Source organism: Magallana gigas, chromosome 1, assembly GCF_963853765.1.
Source record: "Magallana gigas chromosome 1, xbMagGiga1.1, whole genome shotgun sequence".
NCBI lineage: Eukaryota > Metazoa > Mollusca > Bivalvia > Ostreida > Ostreidae > Magallana > Magallana gigas.
Genome location: NC_088853.1, coordinates 49,067,374 through 49,090,110, shown reverse-complemented (window position 1 = coordinate 49,090,110; position 22,737 = coordinate 49,067,374). Strand labels below are relative to the sequence as shown.

The window sequence follows — 22,737 nt, the reverse complement described above, 5'->3', positions numbered from 1 at the left end:
CCCGTGCAATTTCCGCTCTTCTACACTTGCAAACAATTTTGCCCTGTCTTTAATTCTCCCAGACACAGTATATTTAAAGAGAAATAATTTGGAATATTGAAATTTGCCCAGTCATAAATTTGCCCGCTGACAACAAGGGCGAAAGTGGCGAAAATAAAACGGGGGGGGGGTGATTTCCCTGTATAAAGAACCACTTTTCATAAGTGACATGGCAAAACGCAATGTGATTTTCATGCAAACCCTATGTGCAGATAAATATCTTAGATATCATGATATGCATTTCCTTAAAATACTGTTATTGCAGATATGTATCAACACCCCATCAGATTATATGATACATTATCTTAATTTCACTGAAACAAGGAAGCTTGTATAAAATCAGATAGTCATATTAATTTCATCTTCTAGGTAATTTTTAAACCAGGAAGTACATTCTTGTTCAAGCGGAGTAGCATGAGTATTAAAAAGTTGGCATGTACAAGCCAGTGAATATACTTAAAACCCAAGATAGGAATATGCACGTTTAAAGCAGTAAACATCCGGTTTTTTAAAATTGTAAATTTAAACATTCGTCTTTTTAAACTGTAAATTCAAACGCCGGACTTTTTCAATATCAATTAATATAATACTTCAATATATTTATGCTTCAAAATGTAAGGCAGCTCTATAATCACCTAACATTTTATTTTCTACTTTTGATATTGTAAATAGATTTTGAAAAGCTTTCCGTTACAACTAATTAATTTAAATATATATTGATTTTGTTTATTCGCGTTAATGACATATTATCTAATAAGACGTCGAATCTTCTCCTACTGCATTAATTTTATCTCTGTGAATGAATCGACCAGCGTTAATATGTGCTATATCGGATTTGGTCGGCATAGTAAAAACTTTGAGTTATCTGATGGTTCGAGATATCGAAGTTAATGAAAGTTGGTCTATTGTTATGTTTCTAGACATGTGTATACACATTATATTTCTATGTATGCGTATACACACATGTATATTTATAGTCATATAAGTTATCGTAATTCATATTGTCGAATAAATACTAGAAGGTTTAATTATTTTATTTCATATCTTAAATAAACTTAAAAAAAAAACAACATAGAATGTTCTTAAATTATCTTTTTAAGAGGAAAATTTGTGTTCGTCTTTGCCAAATATTATGATTACCGGATACACAATACACAAAAAAATGAAAAACCGATAAGTGTATAAAGAACAGACACGAAAAATGCAACTTAACATTTCTATTCCAGCTTATCTAATCACAACTCCATCTTGTATAAATTCATGAATGCATAAGCTTTCTTTTAACACCATTGCCGAATAATCTACCCCCCCCCCCCCATCCCCCGGAATGAAGATTGTATTCTTTGATAGATTGCTTATCAGACACGACGTGTACTGAAGATTGAAATTTTCTAGTACAAACCCATATACCCAAAAGAGTATTTAAAGCTGCATGATCAGATTTTGTCATTCTTACAGTATGAAGTACTTTTCCTTACTATCCAATAATCTTAGAAAGTTATAGACTTTCGCCTATTTACACCAGCAAAATTGGTCTTTATTCAACGTTAGAAAGATTCAAAGTAAATGAAATTAAGACAGACATAAATTGAAAACACCACTCATTTACCCCATTTTCGCAAAGTTTGTGATATGGAAGGAAAAAAACCCAGGATATACGGTTATATTTACAAAACTCTAATTTTTGACCTTTTACAGAAAACATTGCTCTGCGAAGACATGCCTGGCAGCGTTATCCCTTTCACGGCACACCATGGAATGCAACCTATGCTGTTGACGGACGTCGATCAGATCTCGCCCCGGCTGGAGGACAGTGTGCGATATCAGCGGATGATAAATCAATAGCAGAATGGAGGGTGGATCTAGGAAAAGTGCGGAACCTGCATCACGTTTTTATACAATACAGGACGGACAATGTCGCTTGGGGTATTTATCGACCAACGAAGTGAAAAAGAAGGGTGTTCATATTAGATTACTTATCTGAAGATATTTGTGTTGAGCATACATACATGTATTTGTTAAGTTTGAATACTTGAGACACAGAATTGGGCTGCTTGATTTATTCATCTACAAAGTACTGTAACTGAAACGTAACTTAATATTCAAAAGAAATGACATTCTTATATGGACCTATAAGGTTCCTATTAATTGACGAATATTCACAGCCTCATCCTGTGTGATTTATGCGAAAGTTTTATGATGCTTACTAAAACCTGTCACAAAATTATTGATACGCGTAATGTGTGTTAGACATTTACTATGAAACAGAACCACGTATAAAAACGACGAATAATAAGCCTTAAAGATGATTACAAACAATAATCGTTGCCACTAAATAAGGTCAGATGACATCAATGGCGATGCAAGAAAATCTTCAAATCATATATCAGTTTTTAAAATTGATTCTACTCTCAAATTGTGCCCCCGTATCTCTCTCTCTCTCTCTCTCTCTCTCTCTCTCTCTCTCTCTCTCTCTCTCTCCCCAACGAGTTTACATAAACATACACACTTCTCTAGTTCAGTCTTGAGTTTGTGTATTTTTAAGACATACCTTTTTATAAATTTGTTAAACCTTAACTATTGTACATTAAAATAAGTTTTTGTTCGGTGTTCTTGAACTTACAGATGAAAACGACTACTTTAAGAGTAGAGTCTTGGGATTTTCAATCTATGTATCGAACACCACCTACAGAAATGACTGGAGACTGTGTTTCAAGGACAACAAATATACCAGAGCCACAATACCCAACCCTATCAGTGTAACATGCGTTATGCACGGGAGATATGTCATTTACTACAACAACAGAACTCATCATCCCTTCCCTGCTGGATATTCCACTTACGCCTTTAACGATCTGTGTGAGGTTGAAGTTTATGGTAAGATTTATAGAATCGCACGGAAAATATAGAGCAGATTTTGCATTTTTAAAAAGTATACCATATAGTTTTTTATTTCATATTTTATTCAAGCGTGAAGTTTTGTCAAATTTAGTGATGCATATAAGAGAATGATTTATATATGCATCGTTTTTGATAAAAACAATTTTTTAAGAATAATTCATTACTTCTTCCTCTACTTTTAGAAGACGTGAACCGTATCACGTAGACAGCTGTCAAGAATTTACTTCCCGATATGTTTATTATTACTTTTAAACATCGATTTTGAAAGTATAATACGTTTTATATGTTATGTTTACTAATACGATAAAAACTACAACAATTATCAACACATTTATGGCTATATTTGACTCTGAATAGATAGAACGTCGTAAAAGCATTGTGGTTATCAAAAAGAAGGATGGATGGTTGTGAAACATGTACATTGTACCTACTTCAATGAAAAGAACAGCTCTGTTAAGAGATGAAGGAGTGTTAAGAGATGAAGGAGGCCATTCAATTTTGAGAGTTTAAACTAAGGAGTTTTCTTTCCTTAATAAGAGTTTACGACAAAAAATCATACAGGACTAGAATTCTAAAGTAGATATAATACCACGTAGTTTGTTGACTTCTTCATTCTCTTTTTAAAAAAAAGAGAAATATTTCAGTTGTCCTCAATAGTGTTTTAAAATCCATAATTTAAGGCTTAAACGCTTAAAACATAAATCATTAACAAATTACCGCTGGTGCATAACGTTATAAGAACGTTTGCTATGAAGACAAGGTGAGGCCTATATTTCTTATTAATGTTTTCTTAATACGCATATTGCGAACACTTTCTGCGTCTACGTTTATTGAGATGTATTTTGAAGGACATGTACAGAGAAAGTCCATTTTTATTCTAAGAAATGCATAACATTTAGTTCAGATGAAACGCACAAAGTTTTAGCTCCTTTAAAAAATTCTTAACGTTATCATCGTTATCATCATTATCGATACTACTATATTAAAATAATAGACTCGAATTTATGGGCTTTAATACCAATAAATCGGAAGAGTACTGTCTTTCCTTTTATATATTTTAAACATCATAGGTACTTGAAGATTACCAATATTTTTTTTTATTTTATCTCAATCAAGCGTCACTAATTAATAATCAACGAAAATTCCTTTTTAAAAAATCCGAATATCATTTGAATTTTTTGGATTTTACAATCTTGCGCATGCGCATTACATTCACGCTAAATCATTGGAGGCTTTTTAGTTTATGTTTCCACAATATCACATTTGCATGCATAAACTCAGAAACGATAATACAAATACGTGTAAATTTTCATTGAAAATTTGCTGTATAATCTGTTTATCAAAGAAAATATGGAAGATAACTTTAACTCAGTGCATTTAATATGAAAAATCCCGTGAAGTCCGAACGTCAACATAGTGTGTAAATAAAAGTTTAACGTTGGTGAAAAAGTGTACAATTCTTCATTAATATGAATTAAATTTTTAGATGAAAGTTATTTACAGTTTCAAAATGGTTTGTTATGAATAGTTTGACTGTTTTTTTCAATGCAGCTTTATTAATTTCCTTAAAAATCGTTTCGAAGCGATTCTACAATTTTTAAATTACATTACTAGTATATAGGAGGCGCTTGTGAAGGCTTGTCCCGAGACACAGTAAGATAATTCTAAGCAGAGTGCAGTGAAATAAATAGCAATATTGTAGGCTTAAAGCTTGGTTATGTAAATGACAAAAATATACGGTATGTCGATGTATCTATTTCGTAAATGTCCTAAATATATTTGCAATGTCAAACCATGACCGTGGGGGTCAAAGTCTAGTTATATAGTATAATATAATAAAATATAATAAACGTAACATATTGATTGTTGTATTAAGAGCATTTATGTTTCAGGACCGTCAATTTTTAGTTAGAGAAGTCGAAAAATATAACCATAACCATTAGGTCACTTTGATATAGTAAGTTCTTTGTTTCATTTCTGTATAGGTTGTCTGACCTTGGGATATTACGGAGAGAACTGTTCCACTCCTTGTCCAGAAAACTGTAAGGGTGGAGACTGTGACATTGTGGATGGAACTTGTGTTAGCTGTGTTCCGGGATATAGTGGATCTATGTGTAACATAGGTACAGCTTACATTGTATAATGTTTAATTTTACTGATAAAAGTTAAGTCTCTTGGATGTATGTAAGCTAACATTTGCATATATATTTTTCATTGCTCGAGATATTTTATATATCTTTGTTTTTCCAAACTTCACTTCAAAGTCTGTGGCGCTTGCTACGAAAAAGAACAATGTGACTTCAAAAATGGTACTTGTCCAAATGGATGTGAAGACGGGTATAAAGGGAGACAATGCAAAACTGGTAACGAAAAATAGTACATTCAGGCTTATGTAGAATGAACGTAGACATGACAGTTGTAGATACAATTCAAATAGATTTCATTATGTTCTTACCAAATTTTAAAATTATGCTAATTTTTTGTAAACGAAGTAATCCGATTCAAAAGCCAAAAAGAAATACATGCTTACATGTATATTTAAACGATTGGGACGGATGATATGTCTGCCTGTATGTAGCCATTTCCTATGACTCTGATTCGTGTTCAGTAGAGTGGGTGCTTGCGACCACTCATGAAAATTGTTGTCAGATGTATAGGGAGTTTTGAAGATCGCTCGCAAATACCTGCTCTGCTGAATACGCAAATCGGCATCCTTATGCATACATTTTTTTCTCACTTAACATGTTTGTTGAACTTTATTTTTTTTATCCTAATCTAAATTATACAGGTATATTTTGTTTGACAAAAATTCCAAAATTAAGAGAAAAAATTATTAAAATAAAGGTCATGATCAAATTTAAAAACAATGTTGATTGCAGGAAGTTAAATGAAATTCTGACTAGCCCATATCTATTTAAAATCTACTCACTTTAAGCTATATGATACGATGCAATATTGTCATTTTGATTGATAAAAACTGTAAATATTTTTCATTCCTGTCTCCTTAACGTTCATCTACTTTCAAACTTTTGTCAACGATTCCAGAAATGATTCTATGAGATATCCGGCGTCCGGTAAAGCTCGGACTTGTTTAAAGTTATTAAAAAAAAAAATGAAATTCCTTTTTTTTTTTCATGTAATGTCAGTTTGCACTAACAACACGTATGGCCCTAATTGCTCTATGACATGTGGACATTGTCTCTACCTGTATGGAGAAAAATGTAACCACGTGACCGGTCAGTGTCCTCGCGGATGTGCTTCCGGCTTTCAAGGAGACCTTTGTGTTGAATGTACGTACATTTGATATGTTGAATTTACGTAAACCTATTCAGTACCCTTTGTGCATGCGTAGTATTTTTTCTCCAAACATGAGATACACTATGAATACCTATCTCTAAATATTATAAGCGTTTGTCATTTCTTTTTTTTATTTAGCAAGAAGTGAATTCAGGAACACGACACTTGCATGGTCGACATATAATGGTATGATTATTTAAAAGCATACATGTATAATAAAATGTGATCACAATATTCTAACTCTGAATCATTTTTTTTAATTTTCAATATTATCTGATTGTGTTGAAAGTAAATCCATTTACTCAATGTATTTTAATTTAGTTCATATGAAATTAAATCAGAAATGTAACATCATTGCGATGCGTAAAGTTTGTTTGCTCCATATTCGTAAAGTATTTTAAATAGATAATAGCAAATCCAATTAAACCGGAAAGAAAATTATCGGTGTTAGTATTTCTTACATTGCATATTATTCGATTTATGTTTACTTATTTAGTACCCTCTGTGCATGCGTAGCATTTTTTCTCCAAACCACGACAAAAAATGTATGAATAACTTTTTCTGTAAATATATATGGCTTTAGTCATTTGTTTTTTTTTCAGCAACAGATAAATTCAAGAACAAGACACTTGTACGGCCAATGAATGATGGTATGATTATTTAACAGCATATATGTAATGTAAAATGTGATAACAATATTCCATTCTAAATACAGTAAAACACGCTTATAACGAAGTCCCATATGCGACCAATTTAACTTCGTTATAAGCGTAATTCGTTATATCCGTCAAGTTTACAACATGAAATAGAGACTTTGGGAATGATTCATTCACTTCGCTGTAAGCGTCAATTCATTATAAGCGTTTTCGCTATAACCGTGTTTTACTGTACAATTATCTGATTTTGTGTGAAGTATGTACATTTACTCGTTTTGTTTTAATTTAGTTCAGTTAAAATCAAATTAGAAATGTTACATGATAGCGTTAATTAAATTTTGATCTTTAGAAATTCTTAAAGTGTTTAATATATAGACTATGTCAATTTGAATTAAAAAGGACAGATAATCATTGGTGTTGGGATTTCTCAAAACTACGTTTGAATATGAGAAAGGAATAGAATCTGTACACATCAGATAAAAGTGATCGTGTACATGCTTGTTAGTGACAGCTGAAATTACAAAAGACAAAATTATTTTGACCAAAAAATTGGAAATCAATATGACGAAATCCATGTAATGTGATATTTCCCTTCTTTTTTTATCTTAAAAAGTATATACAAAGTAAAAACAACTTCATATGACATTGAATAAAACAAAATCGACAATTGCTACTGGGTCCGAGTTCCTTGTGGCTCAGCAAGGATTTAATCAAAACAATTTACATCTAAAAATGTATAAAAAAACAACAAAATAACACAAATTAACAAACAAATAAACAAAAAGAAATGAGTATAGGTAAAAAGGAAAGGAAATATTGCCCCCCCCCCCCTTCTCTCTCTTTTTAATAATAATGTAACTGTATAAATTGGAGAAACTTGTTCATGTATATGATACTCATTTGCAGCTTATGGTCCACCTGTTTTGAAAACTACAGTTCCTTTTTATTCCATCATCACCGTTGTCGTATTGTTTTCAGTCAGTGCTCTTCTCAACCTCTTTTTCATGTACGTTACTTACAAGTACTCGAATTATTTTTCACTCGATCGTGATCGTATTTTCTCAGGTCGGGTACACTACCTTATATGGATAGTATTATTTAACACGTGACAATATTTTCGTCAAACAGATTCTCCAATCCAGTGAATGAGTTGCAATGCATGACGGTCTACAACGTGTTTACGATTCAACACACGCACGTGGTTTTTGTCAGTTTTATTCACAATATTTAATTGCTTGCCGGAATGTTTGTACATCTTGATTTTTACTTTAGAAGGTAAAAAAGGAAAGATTACGTACCATTAACTTTGTTCCATGCTCACATTGAAAAATACTGTTGTTTTAGTTGATCAATTGTTGCTTCCAAAATGATCAGTATCAAACGACTGATAAACATACGCATACAAGTACAAACAGGTTTTGATAAGAAAAAACTGCACAGTTGTGTATTGGTGACTTTATCATTGTGCACTAGAAATAAATACAGGTAACTGTACATTTTTAACATACGTGAATAGCCACGGTAGTCAAAATGCACAAATATACAAACGCAGAAGCGCAAGCTGTGCAGCATATAGTATTTTGTCCGTTAAGCATTCTGATGAATGTCCCTGAAGAAAATATCAACGCGCATTCTAATAATGTTGTCTTAAATATGGGATATCACGTGAAAAAACGACACTCACTGCTTCTAATTCTATAGGACGTACCTCTCTTTTGAACATTGACAATGGGGTATTTAAATAGGTTGATATAAGTCCTCATATGCAATATTTTTTAAATGTGAGCATAGAAGTTGAAGTTCAGACATAATTGTCCAGATTAATTTCATAAATTCTGAAAAATCATTCAAAATGAGTTTCCAAAGGACAATTCAAAATGGTATATATTTTCAATACGCTTTGTATACACTGAAACTTGTAGTAGCCCACAGTGCCTTGCAACTCATTCACCTGATTGGTTTGTCGATAAAAGTAAACGGATGGCTAATTTAGTATGCAAATTTATGCCGACGTCACAAAATATAGTGGTCTCGACCTGTTTCTTGTAACATTTGAAAATACGTCACGTCAGTTTACTTAACTTGCAGATCCAGACAGGTACTTGCAAGATGCCGCAATCGAGAAGAAAAGGTAGACGAATCTGTCGAAAAACCGAACACTATTGTGAACAGTATTGATATTCAAGAAAACGAATTTTCTACTTACCAAGAACTCGAGCATGCTGACCAAAAAGTAAACAATGATGTATATACTTCATTAGCATAAAACCCGAATAATGAGGGGTATTTGTTGTTGTTATGAAAAGTACGTTTTTCAAAAATATATATTTTGTGAAAATTCGAATGCATTTGTTAGAAAGAAATATTTTTTTTAATTTCTTACTCTTACCCTTGACACGGCCAAATGAACATATTGGTATCCTGGGATCTGTTAAAATGTTGAAAAAAGAAACAGCATCCCATTTTTTAAAAACATTCGAATGCTTTATTCGCCTTTTGTTTTTGTTTTATGTGTATTTGTATGTTGTTTGCTTGGCAATAAATACTATAATATGTACGAATATAGTTACACAAGATATTTTTAGTCTGATATTATTTGATATACGACTATTGGTACAGAAATTTAAATTAATGATACCTATTTTAAAGAAAATGTCAGTTCGAGGCCTTTGTAGGCGTTCCGGCCTTTGATCTGTATAATGAAGATTCTAAATTGTAGAAATCGTGACCCTCGGACCAAAACTGCAGCCCAAGGCGGGGTTCAAAGTTCAACATAGAACTACATATGAACAATTTTAAAAATTTTCTTCTCAAGAACTACTGCACTAAAAATGCCAATATTTACACAAAAGGTGGTATATATAGTGAAGATTCTAAATTGTAAAAATCGAGACCCCCGAACAAAACGTAGGGCCCCAGGAGGGGTTTAGATTTTAACATATATAGGAAAATGTTTTAAAATCTTCTTCTCATGAACTATAATGCAACTGTTTGGGATATTACTATTCATACATGTACATCCTTAAATAATGTAGATTCTTAAATGTAAAAATCGTAACTCCCGGACAATCGATGGGGCACCAAGAGGGGTTCAAAGTTGAAACATTTTAAATAATATAAAGGAAACGTTTAAAAATGTTCTTCTTAAGATCTAAAATGTTATAGTTTGTGGAATTTCTATGTATGCATCCTTGGCATATGTAGATTCCTAACTGGTAAAATCGTGACCCCCGGACCAATACTGGGGGTTAAAGTTTATTATAGAAATATAAAGGCAACATGTTAAAAAAATCGTCTTCTCGAGAACTACAATGCTTCAATTTGTGAGATTACTATCATGCATACAACCTTGGATAACGAAGGTTCGACAGTTTTAAAAAAGTGACCCCTGGACTAATACTGGGGACCCAAGATGAGTTTAAAGTTAAATGTAGAAGTATATATGGAAAATGTTTAAAAATCGTCTTGAGAACTACAATGCATCAATTTGTCAGATAACTACGTAAGCATCCTCAAATAGTGTAGATTCGAAATTATAAAAGCCGTGACCTCAATTTAATACTTGGGCCCCAAAAGGTGATCAAAGTTTAGCAAATAAATATAGAGGGAAAATGTTGAAAAATCATGTTGAAAAATCTTTTTCTAGGGAACTATACTGGTACTGTACCAGTTATCGGCTAAGACCAGTTATCGGCTAAAATGAGAGTTCGGGTTTATTACACGGGGCAATCCCAGATATTTTAATTCAGTCGTCTTTTTGGAATAAAGAAAAGTAGATTTGCTTGAAAACTTTCTTGAATATGTTTTATACACAAGCTTAAACGATCATTGTTTACCTCTGATTTTACATCTTTGCACTTTTAGCAGTGGGGAAAATGACGTAATAAGTTAAAAATAGAATATTACATCTTTGTGAAACGTTACTATAGCCCTTCTTTGATTTGACATATAATATCAATACAAATAGCATGTATAAACAAAAGGAATTCATTAATTTCCGAGAGATTCGTAGCGCAGTTGAACGCCTGATTGCACAATTATGTATTGAATAGTGTACGATTTGATGAATTACCGTATGATAATAAACGAATACTTTTATGAGTTTTGTTTATAATGTATCACAACCCCGACTACGTTAGTCTGACCCCACAAGGGACATAATTCAAATTTCATTTAGCAGAGAATAAAATCAACATGTACCGGGATTTTACTACGTTATTATCACAAAGCCGATAACTGGTACAGTAGATCGTAAAAACTCGGCAAATTCGAGGCCTGATAGAAATCACAAAACAAATTGTTTGCGGTTCTAAAAATTGATATAAACTAACAGATTGATAAATAAGGAGTTCATTATTTAAAGTGTGGCAAGTTTTATAAAAATATCAAGAAATAAGAAAATACGACAAGAAAACATTAAATTTTAGCCGATAACTGGTACAGTGCCAGTAATGCTTCAGCCTGTGAGATTAATATGCAATCATCCTTAAATAATGCAGATTCCAAATAATTAAAGCTTTAGCACTGGACTAATACTGTGAACCGAAGAGGGGTTCAAAGTTTAACATATAAAGATATATTGAAAATGTTTTTAAAAAGTTTTTCTCGAGAACTATAATGCTACAGTTTGTGAGATTACTATGCACGGATCCTCAAATTGTGTAAACTCTAATGTAGTGGAAAAATATCCTTTAGTAGTTGATTTCAATACTGAATTATCAAGAACTTTGAATGTGTTTAAAGAATAATAGGATACATATTAAAACTTATTTTATTGTAGAACTGGCATTCACTGTCTTCATTTCATACGTTACATAAAAGTGCGTGTCATTTGTAATGAAACTAGTAAAGATGCGCTTTTTCATAACATTCTGGGATAAAAAATGAAACAAATTATTTTCATTTCGATTAGTTTTTAATTTAAGCAAAGAAAAATTATTTAAAACCAAATCTTTTGAACTTATTTGTTGCAATAAAATCTTTATTATTAACAAAAAATAAAGATGGTCTGCTTGCCTAATTATTCATAGAAACGTTCATTTTTTATTGGCAATTTTAATATGAGATTTGGCAATAACAAACAGTGTTGTAAATCAAAAGCCAAAGGAAGACTACAGAACAGGAGAAGCGCAAACACCGACCTCTATAAAAATCAGAGGTAGGAGCATAGGCCGTGGAGGAGTAAGCATCCTCTGCTGACCGGTCAGAACCGCCGTGTGCTCATTGTTGTAATCTGGGAAACAAGAAGGTCCATAGACATGTTGATTGATAATGGCCTAACAATAAGTATGAAAAACGCTCAGCATTCGACCTAGCAGACGATACTATTTACTGACATGGTCGGTGTACCGACCATAGCACTGAACGAAATAATAACTTTAATCGAGACTGTTGATAATCTTGCATTATCAACTTGTTTGTCAGTAGCTTGCCTCGTTCTAGAATTTGTTGGAAAGTTGACGATAGAAAAAATGTAAAGTCATTACATTTATCGCCAAGTTTTGTTGTTAGGTTACCATTAATGGTTTTTTTTTGTCTAAAAAATATCTAAATATGAAACAAATGACTTTAATTTGTGGTATCCTTTATGTTTAAGTTCACTGGGATACATGTATATCGAGTCGAAATAAGAATAACAATAGTTAATTGATGAATTGTCGTTGATATACCTAAGTGTGGAGTTGAAGACGCAGCTAGTGATTTTTTCCTGTTTAAGTCTTAATAATATCTAAATATGAAACAAATGACTTTAATTTGTGGTATCCTTTATTTTCAAGTTCACTGGGATACATGTATATCGAGTCGAAATAAGAATAACAATAGTTAATTGATGAATTGTCGTTGATATACCTAAGTGTGGAGTTGAAGGCCACAGCTAGTGATTTTTTCCTGTTTAAGTCTTAATAATAAATTATGCTTCATATGAATATAGAAATAGATCTGCTTACAATGATGATCAATAGGTATCAATAGGAATTCCAACAGATTTTTGGAAGAATTTGCAAGAAGCAATCTAAAACGTAAGTAAAACAAAATGTACACCGTCTTAATGATTCTTTATTGACACAATTAAGTGTCAAAATTGAAATACTATTTAAGGTATTTTGATATATACATTGTTAATAACACAATTCAATGGTCATACAATGTATTTTGATAACAATTATTTTATAATTGACTGAAATTTCGAGTTAAATCTAAAATTGCGTCATGATCATGAGGCCAGATTTCCAAAAAGTGCATAGATGTCAATCAGAAACACAAGCATCTTTTTGATATCTTACTGTACAGATATACTTTATGTGTCATTTTTAAAGTTTTGAAAGCGAATGAATGAATTTAATGTATACTCCAAATAACTGCTAAGTACATATGCATAGAACGGATCACCATGACTAAAATAGCATCTATATATTAAAGCACCACTTAGATATATGTACAGGAAGAAGGTATTGGTCACAATATAATTGCTTATACAAAGATGTATGTGCATAATACAGTCTCTTTCTGAAGGGTTCATTGAGTTAGATAACTCGTTGGCAACATTGGTAAGTTTCTTTCTTTATAAAATTCTTACTTGAATCAAAATGATTTTAAACAGATTTCAACTGATGAATCAGAACTTGAGATTTCATTACGAAATTGAACGTAGGATATAGTTGTTGTGTTAACGTTGTAACTACACTGTCAAGCACATCTGTTATACTAACTAGTTACAAGCTTAACTGATACCTAAGTTTTAATTTTATTTATTGCAAACTTAATTAAAGGTAATTATTTTTTAACATGACTTTTAAAGCGGCATGTATTTACTACATGTAAAACCTGGTACAGTTAAACCACACATTGTTTAAGATGCACTTATGTTGTATTTTATAATTCATTAGCTTGATAAGCTTTATGTTGAATATACCTTATAAAGCATGTTTTTTTTTGTTTTCTAAACTAAGGGTCGACATTCCACTTTAGGCCCAATTACAGTAACTTTCGATAGTGGGTTGATATGATTTGGCTAGCCCTATTCATCGAATATTTTTGGACTGTGAAAACATATGGTGAGTGAATGGATTTAAAATATTTTTTTTTTTATACATGCAACAATAGTTTGTTTAAACATTTGTCGAGTTATTATTATTGGCAGGTACAAATAATTGACAAAGTATACAATACGACTGGGAAACAAGCCAAAAGCTTATACTTATTTTTCTCTTTGATGAGAAAAATAAAACAGGTAGAAATATATATTTGCAAAAAATAAAGAAGTTCAACATTTAATGGCTAAAATAAATAATTTCTAAAAGTTATAGAACATCTACAGGGATATTTGTTGACCATTCATTATATTAAGTTAAGCGATTTGCTACACTACTGGCTCTAAAAACCCCTGTCCGTATGAAAATCCCCTGTCTTCCCCTGTCACCCCCTGTGTTTTCACTGTCATCCCCTGTACAACCCCTGTGTGCCACTGTACAGAACCCCTGTATACCCTGTCATCCCCTGTGCGCCCCTGTACACATCCCCTGTGTGCCACTGTAAGCCCCTGTCACCCCCTGTACGCCCCTGTCATCCCCTGTAATCCACTGTATACCCCTGTGCATGCCCCTGACATCCCCTGTACGGCTTTTGACTTGTTTTTTTAAATATCATTTTCTTAATTCAGCTATTGAAATCACATTTGTTATATTTTGAGCTATATTTGCACTCAACAGCGCTGAATCACAAGACACACTGTTATCGTAATTTTAGAAATCACATGTTTTAGTTGATAATTTATTGATACTTTAATAATCATGCTAACAAAAAAAGATTTGAGATTCACCAGGTGCTAAACCTCAGGTGAAGGCGGGAATTATTTTTTATATTAGGTGTTCAAGCCTCAGTGCATGTTGTCCTTTGGAGCTCGGGAACATCGCTACTCCCTAATGTTTGAAAAAAAAGACATAAGAATACAACCTAGAGTGAATTATTCATTTTTTTGAATTGTCTACAGATATATGTACACTTTACTTATGAATATCTTAAGCCTATGAATCATATGATTCTTGGTAATAAACAACACACTAGAGACTAAGATCAAGCGCGGCACATGGTTTTTAATTTTGTATATTTCTAAACATATAGGAGCGAACTAAAACCAATAAATCAGTCAGAATATAGAATTTATAATCAGCTATGTAACGATAGAGTACACCTTTCTTCTTTTTTCTAACCAAGTTCTTGGTTATACCTTTATTAATTTCCCGTGCATAGCAAAATAAAGCTTCAATAGCTTATATAAATTTGCCTAAGAAATTATTTTATTATGTTTGTTCAATACGTTTCTGACCGGCTAATTGGATAGAGAGAGAGAGAGAGAGAGAGAGAGAGAGAGAGAGAGAGAGAGAGAGAGAGAGAGAGAGTTTGCATTGATTTTGAATTAAATTTATTAATTATATAGTTTACCCTGGAATTAATTTCCTAGTAAAAATGCAATCCTAATTTTTATTACTTATTCTTTATCATTCCGCAGCCCTGGTCAGAACATACACAACATACATGTAAATGTAGAACTAGTGTGTTCTTTACATGTAGCCTAAGAAGTTTAGAGAGAGAGAGAGAGAGAGAGAGAGAGAGAGAGAGAGAGAGAGAGAGAGAGAGAGAGAGAGAGAGAGAGAGAGAGAGAGCGAGAGATTGAGAGATTGCATTGATTTTTAATGGAAAGTTACTAATAGTTTAATCGGGAATTAATTTCCTAATATGTAAACATGCAATCCTAATCAATTTTCATAACCAATTTTCTATAATTATTTAGATTAACTTAGAGCTGTCATATTGATTTTTAATACATCAATGTTTTATACTAGACCAGATCAATTGATCAAAAAACTTGAAGACACATGTCAGATTAACAACTAGCTGATTGAAGCTACAGTTTTCAAAGGAGAAGATGTTGACATTATTTCACTCGGTCAGTGATTATATAATAGCTACTGTACACAGCCCTTCTTGACAATTTGCAGTTCACGGTAGCAAGAGATGATAGACACACGTGTACACGTATATATACACACAGTTCCTCAGATCTGAATGGTCGGTCAGTGATTATATAATAGCTATATATACTGTATACAGCCCTTCTTGACAATTTGCAGTGCACGGTAGCGAGATTAATAACAATGAGGTGACAGACACACGTGTACTTGTATATACACACACGTTCTCAGATCTGGATGCTCGATAATGCTACACAATAATGCAATATGTTGTTCAAACACACCTTATGACCTTTTTTCCCAGTCTGTCAAGTACAGAAACAAGAAATTGAAAATTTCAATTTTTCAGTTCTGAGAATTTCAAACATGAAAAGATTGAAGAGCTTTAAATTCAGAACATTATTTGGCACAGTGATATGAATTAAAACTGTATATTGCTCTTTTATATTTTTCATTTTTCAAATGAAATAAAATTTTAAAAAATGCCTGATATTTTTCTGATCCGAAACCCGGACCATTGTTTAAGATAATACATGTGTGTATAATTAAATGGTACCCCGTTACCGGCATTTGCATACAGTCACGCATTAAATCATCCATTAACGGTATCATTGCTCTACAGTGTATATGCATGAGGACAATTCTATAGAATAATGCATATAGATAACTCAACTGGAAAATGCACACTAGCTGATAGAAGTTAAAAGTGTCAATGGACCGGTCTAATCCCCCTTTCCGAAAAAATCAACTCTCTCTCTCTCTCTCTCTCTCTCTCTCTCTCTCTCATGATTTATAAAAAAAACAATACTGACAGCAATTATCAGCGATTTACATGAACTTCATAAAGGCTGTTTAATTCTATGCATCATTACACTGGTCAAAACATTCAAAATATATCATTTCATCATTTCGATCGGTGTGTGGTTATCTGCACGTGCTGATCATGTTGTGTTATTATACAGGGCACAGAACATTGCAGATTTCACGCACTCCTCCTCTTATTTTTCTTTCTTTCTTTTTTTTAATACAAATTACAGAACACGGTCATTTGTATAAACTTAATGCATGTAATAAAATAAGCGGTTTATCGGTATACAATTATATCTTGATTTGTGTCAATGTTGAGACAAAATTATTTACGTTTGTAATAATATTGCCCTCTATGAAATGCAAAGAAAAACAAGCACCGTCTAAAAAATGAATGCTTAATATAAATTTTTAAAAATCCGAATTAATTAAAAGCTATTTATTTACTTAGCGAGCAATAAAAGACAGTACAGGGGATGTCAGGGGCATGCACATGGGTATACAGTGGCTTACAGGGGATGACAGGGGCGTACAGGGGGTGACAGGGGCTTACAGTGGCACACAGGGGTTGTGTACAGTGGCGCACAGGGGATGACAGGGTATACAGGGGCCCTGTACAGTGGCACACAGGGGATGTACAGGGGATGACAGTGAAAACACAGGGGGTGACAGGGGAAGACAGGGGATTTTCATACGGACAGGAGTTTTTAGAGCTAGTAGTGCTATATATGTGTTTTATTTCTGATTTGTTCTAACTGAGACATGAAATAAAAAAACTCTTTCTATAAACCTCAAATAACTGGATAGAAAATGAAGAAATGTTTGTGAACTTAAACTCATATTAAGAATTATGTCTATTGCTATTTCTAAGTTTTACATGTAAAAGTATATAAACTTGTTGTAAAAGATGTCGTTATTATCGTCTTTACGGGACTCGAAATCAGTTCCTTATATCTGTAAATTCGGAATTGGTCAATACACACAAACACAGAAATTTCACAAACAATATTTCTAAACAATGTAACAAAAATTATTACATTGCAAATGGATTGAGTTTCTGACACGAAGTGAATATGATATACGGGGTTATTTTTGTCCCGTGTAGTTTTCGCTACAATTGCAAATAGTTTCGCCACGTCTTTAATTTGCCCAGACCCAGAATGTTTAAAAAGAAATAATTTGAAACACTGAAATTCGCCCAGACTTACATTCGCCCGCTGACAACAAGGGCGAAAGGGGCGAATATAAAACGTGGAAGAATATTTCCCTTTATACAGTACCACTACTCATACGTAAAAAAAGTGACTAACAAAGCTCGTTGTGATTTTCATGCAAACTCTATGTGCAGATATCCCGGATATCATGATATGCATTTCCTTAAAATGATGTAATTTCATAGTATGTATTACATGTAGTACCCCATCAGATTATATGAAACATTATCATAATATCACAAAAACAAGGAAACTGATGTAAAATAAGGTTGTCATATTATTTACATCTTCTAGGTATTTTTTAAAACCAGGAAATACATTCCTGTTCAAGCTGAGAAGCAAACTTTTAAAACTAATAAAAATGCATGAGTATAAAAAAGTGTTAATTCGCATGTACAAGCCAGTGACTATACTTACATGTAATAACCACAAAGTATACACAAATAGGCACATGCACGTTTAAAACAGTAAACATCCGTATTTTTAAATTGTAAATTTAAACCCCGGGCTTTTAATCAATTTCAAATATTATAATACTATTCAATTTATCCTATAATGCTTCAAAATGAAAGGCAGCTGTAAAATCACCGACATTTTATTTTCTACTTTTGATATTGTAAATAGATTTTAAAAAGCTTTCCGTTCCAGTTAATTGTTTAAATATATATTGATTTTGTTTATTCGCGTTAATTACATATTATCTAATAAGATGTCGAAACTTCTCCTACTGCATCAATTTTATCTCTGTGAATGAACGGACCAGCGTTAATTTGTGCTATCTCGAATTGGTCTGTAAAAACTTTGAGTTATCTGATGGTTCGAGATATCAAAGTTAATGAAAGTTGGTCTATTGTTATGTTTCTAGACATGTGTATACACATTATGTTTCTATGTATGCGTATACACACATGTATATATAGTCATATAAGTTATCGTAATTCATATTGTCGAATAAATACTAGAGGGTTTATTTATTTTATTTCATATCTTAAATAAACTTAAAACAAAAACGTAGAATGTTCTTAAATTATCTTGTAAAGCAATACTTTTTAAGAGGAAAATTTGTGTTCGTCTTTGCCAAATATTCTGATTACCGGATACACAATACACAAAAAAATGATAAACCGATAAGTGTATAAAGAACAGACACGGAAAATGCAACTTAACATTTCTATTCCAGCTTATCTAATCACAACTCCATCTTGTATAAAGTCATGAATGCATAAGCTTTCTTTTAACACCATTGCCGAATAATCTACCCCCCCCCATCCCCCGGAATGAAGATTGTATTCTTCGATAGATTGCTTATCAGACACGACGTGTACTGAAGATTGAAATTTTCTAGTACAGACCCATATACCCAAAAGAGTATTTAAAGCTGCATGATCAGATTTTTTCATTCTTACAGTATGAAGTACTTTTCCTTACAATCCAATAATCTTAGAAAGTTATAGACTTTCGCCTATTTACACCAGCAAAATTGGTCTCCATTCAAAGTTAGAAATATTCAAAGTAAATGAAATTAAGACTGACATAAATTGAAAACACCACTCATTTACCCCATTTTCGCAAAGTTTGTAATATGGAAGGAAAAAAACCTAGGATATACGGTTACATTTACGAAACTCTAATTTTTGACGTTTTACAGAAAACATTGCTCTGCGAAGACATGCCTGGCAGCGTTATCCCTTTCACGGCACACCATGGAATGCAACCTATGCTGTTGACGGACGTCGATCAGATCTCGCCCCGGCTGGAGGACAGTGTGCGATTTCAGCGGATGATAAATCAATAGCAGAATGGCAGGTGGATCTAGGAAAAGTGCGGAACCTGCATCACGTTTTTATACAATACAGGACGGACAATGTCGCTTGGGGTATTTATCGACCAACGAAGTGAAAAAGAAGGATGTTCCTATTAGATTACTTATCTGAAGATATTTATGTTGAGCATACATACATGTATTTGTTAAGTTTGAATACTTGAGACACAGAATTGGGCTGCTTGATTTATTCATCTACAAAGTACTGTAACTGAAACGTAACTTAATATTCAAAAGAAATGACATTCTTATATGGACCTATAAGGTTCCTTTTAATTGACGAATATTCACAGCCTCATCCTGTGTGATTAATGCATAAGTTTTATGATGCTTACAAAAATTAGTCTCATAAATATTGATATGCATAATGTGTGTTAGACATTTTCTATGAAACAGCAATACGTATAAAAACGACGAATAATAAGCCTTAAAGATGGTCAAATAATCGTTGCCACTAAACAAGGTCAGATGACATCAATGGCGATGCAAGAAAATCTTCAAATCATATATTAGTGTATAAAATTGATTCTACACTCAAAATGTGCCCCTGCCTCTCTATCTCTCTCTCTCTCTCTGTTTCTCCCTGTCTCTCTGTCTCTGTCTCTCTCTGTCTCTTTCTCTCTCTCTCTCCCCAACCGAGTTTATATAAACATACACACTTCAATTGTTCAGTCTTGACTTTGTGTATTTTTAAGACATACCTTTTTACAAATTTGTTAAACATTAACTATTCTACACTGAAATAAGTTTTTGTTCGGTGTTCTTGAACTTACAGATGAAAACAACTACTTTAAAAGTAGATTCTTGGGATTTTCAATCTATGTATCGAACACCACCCACAGAAAGGACTGGAGACTGTGTTTCAAGGACAACAAATATACCAGAGCCACAATACCGAACCCTATCAGTGTAACATGCGTTATGCACGGGAGATATGTCATTTACTACAACAACAGAACTCATCGTCCCTTCCCTGCTGGATATTCCACTTACGCCTTTAACGATTTGTGTGAGGTTGAAGTTTATGGTAAGATTTATAGAATAGCACGGAATAAATAGAGCAGATTTTGCATTTTTAAAAAGTGTACCATATAGTTTTTTTCTCATTCAATAGCTAATCAAAACGTTAACTTTAGTCAAAATTGGTAATGAATATAAGAGAATGATTTGTATAATTATCGTTTTTAATAAAACAAAAATTAAGAATAATTCATAACTTCTTCCTCTACTTTTTAACAGACCTGAACCACATCACGTAGACAGCTGTCAAGAATTTACTTCCCGATATGTTTATTATTACTTTTAAACATCGATTTTGAAACTATACATTACGTTTATGTTATATGTACTTATATGATAAAAACTACAACAATTATCAGCACTTTCATGGGTATATGTGACTCTGAATAGATAGAACCTGGTAAAATCATCGTGGTTAACAAAAAGAGGGCTGGGTGGTTGTGGTACTTCCTTCAATGAAAAGAACTGCTCTGTATAAAGATGTAGGAGGCCATTCAATTTTCAAAGGTTAAACTTAGGAGTTTTCTTTCCTTAATAAGAGTTAACGGCTAAAAATCGTACAGGTCTAGAATTCTAAAGTAGATATGACACCACGTAGTTTGTAGGCTTCTTCAGTCTCATTAAAAAAGAGAAATATTAACGTTATCATCTTATCTATACTACTATATTAAAAAAAATAGACTCGAATTTTTGGGCTTTAATACCGATAAATCGGAAGAGTACTGTCGTTCCTTTTATATATTTTAAACATCATTGGAACTTGAAAATTACAAATATTTTTTCTCAGTCAAGTTTTACTAATTGATAATCAAAGGAAATTCCTTTTAAATATCCGGATATCATTTGAATTATTTGGATTTATACAATCTTGCGCATGCGCATTACATTCACGCTAAATCATGGGGGCCTTTTAGTTTATGTTTCCACAATATCACATTTGCATGCATAAACTCAGAAACGATAATACAAATACGTGTAAATTTTCAGTGAAAATTTGCTATATGTTCTGTTCATCAAAGAAAATACGGGAGATAACTCTAACTCAGTGCACTTAATATAAAAAATCCCGAGAGTTCCAAACGTTAGCATAGTGTGCAAATAAAAGTTTAAAGTTGGTGGAAAAGTGTTGAATTCTTCATTAATATGGATTAAATTTTTGGATGAAAGGTATTTACAGTTTCAAAATAGTTTGTTATGAATAGTTTGACTGTTACTTTCAATGCAGATTTATTAATTTCCTCCAAAATTGTTTTGAAGCAGCGATTCTGTAATTTTTATATTACATAACTCGTATATGGGAGGCACTGGTGAAGGCTTATCCCGAGACACAGTAAGATTATTCTAAGCAGAGTGTAGTGAAATAAATAGCAATATTGTAGGCTTAAAGTGTGGTCATGTAAATGACAAAAATATACGGTATGTCGATGTATCTATTTCGTAAATGTCCTAAATATATATGCAATGTCAAACCATGCACGCACGGGTCAAAGTCTAGTTATATAGTATAATATAATAACATATAATAAAAGTAACATATTGATTGTTGTATTAAGAGCATTTATGTTTCGGGACCGTCAATTTTTAGTTAGAGGAGTCGACAAATATAACCATAACCATTAAGTCGGTTTGATATGGTGAGTTCTTTGTTTCATTTTTTATAGGTTGTCTGACCTTAGGATATTACGGAGAGAAGTGCTCAACTCCTTGTCCAAAAAACTGTAAGGGTGGAGACTGTGACATTGTGGATGGAACTTGTATTAGCTGTGTTCCAGGATATACAGGATCTATTTGTAACAAAGGTACGGCTGATATTGTATAATGTTAAATTTTACTGATAAAAGTTAAGTCTCTTGGCTGTATTTGCGGCGTTGGCAAGTTAACATCTGCATATATATTTTTTATTGCTCAATATATTTATCTTTGTTTATCCAAACTTCACTTCAAAGTCTGTGGCGCTTGCTACGAAAATGAAAAATGCGACTACAAAAATGGTACTTGTCCAAATGGAT

The 22,737-nt window shown here is 32.6% G+C and overlaps 1 protein-coding gene across 4 annotated transcripts in view; it reads left to right on the top strand.

Moving 5' to 3' along the window:
- The window catches only part of LOC136270767 (uncharacterized), a 50,187-nt gene that overhangs the window by 1,478 nt on the left and 25,972 nt on the right, over window positions 1–22,737 (top strand). For all 4 annotated transcript variants that reach the window (XM_066069432.1, XM_066069429.1, XM_066069424.1 and 1 more), the window contains exons 3-6: window positions 1,738–1,965; window positions 2,665–2,916; window positions 19,535–19,762; window positions 20,484–20,735. In XM_066069432.1, coding sequence (XP_065925504.1) covers window positions 1,738–1,965; window positions 2,665–2,916; window positions 19,535–19,762; window positions 20,484–20,735 — 960 coding nt within the window. The remainder of the gene's footprint in view (window positions 1–1,737; window positions 1,966–2,664; window positions 2,917–19,534; window positions 19,763–20,483; window positions 20,736–22,737) is intronic.